At 36.5% G+C, this 4681-nt stretch overlaps 1 protein-coding gene across 1 annotated transcript; it reads left to right on the top strand.

The window, feature by feature from the left end:
* The first annotated feature begins 141 nt into the window (after positions 1–141).
* Positions 142–2679, top strand: baalca (BAALC binder of MAP3K1 and KLF4 a). The gene is made up of 3 exons (XM_073846492.1): positions 142–377; positions 1562–1692; positions 2060–2679. The coding sequence occupies exons 1-3, from the start codon at positions 182–184 to the stop codon at positions 2141–2143; spliced, it is 411 nt and encodes a 136-aa protein (XP_073702593.1). The 5' UTR covers positions 142–181; the 3' UTR covers positions 2144–2679.
* The last annotated feature ends 2002 nt before the right edge of the window (positions 2680–4681 follow it).

The following is a 4681-nucleotide window of genomic DNA, read 5'->3' as shown; positions in this document are numbered from 1 at the left end:
GTGTCATAATATTAGTTTTTCCTCAAGATAATTTCTCTTTATATATATCATGTTCATAGTGCTGAATGCACACGCGCCCGTGTTTATATGAATGCGCGTTCACGATGACGCGCAACATCGCCGCTTGTGTCTCTCAAGATCCGCTGAGAATGACTGCAGATCCGCGCTCGTGTGCGTGAGGATGCTCACGGGCTCGATGGGCTGCGGGGGAAGCAGATCTGCCACGATCGAACCCCGATATTACGAGAGCAGAGACACCGAATCGACGTGGCTCACCAGCACGGACACGGAGACGCAACGGGCAGCTGCCGGTAACGGAACCGGCGAGAGCGCGACCGGGAATGACAATACACCAGCGGCAGCGGCAGCCGGATCAGGTCAGAAACGATCATCTTTATTCAAATACATCACATAGATAATATAGAAATGCCTATGAGATGCACACGCTTTAATAAGTACCATGGTTTTGTCATAATGCAATTCATGTTCGTAGTATCTTATTGTATCCTTTATATATATATATATACATAATCAAACTGTATTATTGTATAGAAAGGGATTGTCATCTGAAACACTCACTGAGGCCCATAATGTATAATCTACGAATGCAAATAGCAATATATATTATTTCTAACAAATATTTACCATGGTAACCATGGAGCCCACATCCCATAGTTATCTTGAACACTGTGGCATTAGTCATCAAACTCATTTCCAGCACTGAAGCAAAGGCTTTTAGATGGAAAAGTTCAATTATGGTTTGGTTTCTTACATCAGAGGTTCTCAACCAGGGGTCCAGGGCTCATTAGAGGGCCTTCAGATGACTTAAAAGACAAAACAAGCATTAAATGAAATAAAACAACTAAAAATCAAGATAGTATCCCTTAACAGCTGTTTAGTTACTTTGAAAAACTAGACTGAATATATATTTTACTAGTTATGCAAAGCTCAAAAATATTTTATCAGGTAGAAATTAATAGTAAAAAATAAAATCAAATTAAATGAATTTATTTATTTTTACTCACAGTTTAATTTAATTTAAAGTGCATATGTTTAAGTTGAAGCTTAATTTAAAAAGTGGGATGTTTGTATCTGGTTAAGGCAGGAATTAATGGTTAAAGAAATTAATAATAATTAATTAAAAAAAATCACAATTTTCTCTTTATTATATTCAATTATTTATTAACCTTAAGGTTTTTAAAGGTTAATAAATAATTTTTTATTTAATAAATAATAAATAATAAACAAAGGTTCATTAGAGGGCCTCAAGATGACTTAAAATCATTACAACTAAAATCATATATTTATTAGTTAAAAAGAACATTCCTTTTCTAAAATGTCTAGAAGCCTGAAACTTAATTATTTTATTTATATTCTAATATTTATATTAATTATTTTAGATTGCATTTAATTAATAATATCCATTTGAATTAATTTATATTTATATTATTTATTTACTTAAACTACAAGAGTTGACTAAAAAACAAAACTGGGGAGTCACAAAGGTTAATATCCAGTGATGTACATGCATATATAGAACTTCTATGCTGTTGTTGTAAAGGTCAAAAAGAAGAGAAGCCCATGCCAGTGACCAGAAGCTCTTCTGCCAAAGAGAAGAAGCTGGTGAACGCCGGCACACAGTGTGGCAGAAACACCGGCAGCACCCAAAGGAGACTAGCGCACAGAGACGAGGTCAGACGGGTGAATCTCATAGTCAAATGTCAAATTTTTTTAATTCTTCCAAAATAAAAATGCTAATTTGCTGACAATGTGCTCAACCTCAGGCCATCCAAGATGTAGATGAGTTTGTTTTTTGATCAGATTTGGAGAAATGCAGCATTGTATCACTTGCTCACCAATGGAAGTGAATGGGTGCCGTCAGAATGAGAGTCCAAACAGCTGATAAAAACATCACAATAATCCACAAGTAATCCAAGTAGTCCATCAATTCACGTTTCATCAGCTGTTTGGACTCTCATTCTGACGGCACCCATTCATGAGCACATGTCCACTCACCATATACTGCATTTTTAAAGGCTGAATATTTGTTTTCTTGCAGGTTAAAAGCAAATCAAAGAAAACCCCCCAGACTGACGGGGTTAAAAGTGTCCGTCCGACTGTAAACACGGAGGTGATGCCTTGATGTGAGAGTTTGTGGAAGAACCACTCCTGTTAAACACATCTAACGAGGGCCTTTTATTTTTATTCAATGCGTATGTTAAATCAGATGGCAGATCTGATCTAATCGTCTGTTTTTCTGCATGTAAACACTGAGCGCTGGAGCGAATGGCGACCCTGACATGCTGCAACACCTGTCATCTGTTTCTGAAGTGTTATTTTGTTGGTATTATGTGTTTTCCATCAGTACTGTGCTGGTTTGTGATATTCTAGTGCCTAATGAGTCTGTGTGATAAAGCAGATATACAATGTCTCAGGTTGTGAAGACACATTCAACATAACGTTGTCTTGTTCCTCTGAATGAAACGGAAGCTGGTTTGGATTCATTTATGATTTAAGTAATAAGTTTGATTTTAATCAAAGTCAGTTTGTTTATATTATTTACAGGGATTCTGGAAAGGATTCTGAGTCACAACAGCACAAGAATATTTTGATTTGGTGTTTTACTATAAAACTAAGGAGCTGATGAAAAAAGCATAATAAAAAATTCTAAAATGGAAATATATTTCTTGCTTCAATTTTTAGCTTTTAAATTGTCACGTGTGGATCATATTTCCCCTTAAAATCAACATAAATAATAATAAAAATTTGTATTACAACAAATAATTTGACATTAAAGAATCTAATAAGAGGAAAAAATACTTATAGCAAAATAGAATATCTTTATTTTTAATATTTATTTAGCTTTTAATTTTGGGGTGAACTTGGATATGTCAGGGTTTGTACAAGTTGAAAATAGCAACATTCTTGAAGAGTTGGTTAAATGATTGCAAGACAATGTATCTATGAAATAAGTATTTATTTTTTTCGTACATATTTTTTTACGCAAAATTAAAAAAAACATCATACCTCTCCACCTATTTCAGTTAATGTCAGAAAACTAGTGAGCTAAGCCAGTACTACGAAAAGAAGACTAGATGAACTGAATCAATTTATTTAAGCGATTCACTAGCAAAAACCAGAACAAATTAAAAGAGCCAAACTCTGAATCAGTTAAACCATTACGCCACAAATTGATTCATTGTTTCAAAGTGCTCCAATCGAATCCTTATCACGAATCATTTGATTTAGATCTCAACGGGATTGTGAATCATTTTACGAATTGAATGATTCAAATTGAATAATTTGCAATAAATGATTTGAAGTCCTGATCTAAATCTAATGATTCGCAATACGCAAAGTTCCGATCTAAGTAAATGATTCGCGATCCACGATCCGAGTCCTGATCTGAAATGTTGGTTCGCAAATAATTTTTCACATTGGGACTTCAGAGCTCGGATCTCAAATCATTGGATTCAGTTTGGGACTTTGGAGAGCTGATTGCGAATCATTTGATTCAGTTTGGGACTTTGGAGAGCAGATTGCGAATCATTTGATTCAGTTTGGGACTTTGGAGAGCTGATTGCGAATCATTTGATTCAGTTTGGGACTTTGGAGAGCTGATTGCGAATCATTGGATTCAGTTTGGGACTTTGGAGTGCGTATGGTGAATCATTTGATTCAGTTTGGGACTTTGGAGAGCTGATTGCGAATCATTTGATTCAGTTTGGGACTTTGGAGTGCGTATGGTGAATCAATTGATTCAGTTTGGGACTTTGGAGAGCTGATTGCGAATCATTTGATTCAGTTTGGGACTTTGGAGAGCTGATTGCGAATCATTGGATTCAGTTTGGGACTTTGGAGTGCGTATGGTGAATCATTTGATTCAGTTTGGGACTTTGGAGAGCTGATTGCGAATCATTTGATTCAGTTTGGGACTTTGGAGTGCGTATGGTGAATCAATTGATTCAGTTTGGGACTTTGGAGAGCTGATTGCGAATCATTGGATTCAGTTTGGGACTTTGGAGTGCGTATGGTGAATCATTTGATTCAGTTTGGGACTTTGGAGAGCTGATTGCGAATCATTTGATTCAGTTTGGGACTTTGGAGAGCTGATTGCGAATCATTTGATTCAGTTTGGGACTTTGGAGAGCAGATTGCAAATCATTTGATTCAGTTTGGGACTTTGGAGAGCTGATTGCGAATCATTTGATTCAGTTTGGGACTTTGGAGAGCTGATTGCGAATCATTGGATTCAGTTTGGGACTTTGGAGTGCGTATGGTGGATCATTTGATTCAGTTTGGGACTTTGGAGAGCAGATTGCGAATCATTTGATTCAGTTTGGGACTTTGGAGAGCAGATTGCGAATCATTTGATTCAGTTTGGGACTTTGGAGTGCGTATGGTGAATCAATTGATTCAGTTTGGGACTGTGGAGAGCAGATTGCGAATCATTTGATTCAGTTTGGGACTTTGGAGAGCTGATTGCGAATCATTGGATTCAGTTTGGGACTTTGGAGTGCGTATGGTGAATCATTTGATTCAGTTTGGGACTTTGGAGTGCGTATGGTGAATCATTTGATTCAGTTTGGTACTTTGGAGAGCTGATTGCGAATCAATTGATTCAGTTTGGGGCTTTGGAGAGCAGATTGCGATTCATTTGATTCAGTTTGGGACTTTGGAG

This window comes from Garra rufa, chromosome 9 (assembly GCF_049309525.1).
Source record: "Garra rufa chromosome 9, GarRuf1.0, whole genome shotgun sequence".
In the NCBI taxonomy this organism is placed as follows: domain Eukaryota; kingdom Metazoa; phylum Chordata; class Actinopteri; order Cypriniformes; family Cyprinidae; genus Garra; species Garra rufa.
This window is presented reverse-complemented; position numbering and strand designations above follow the sequence as displayed.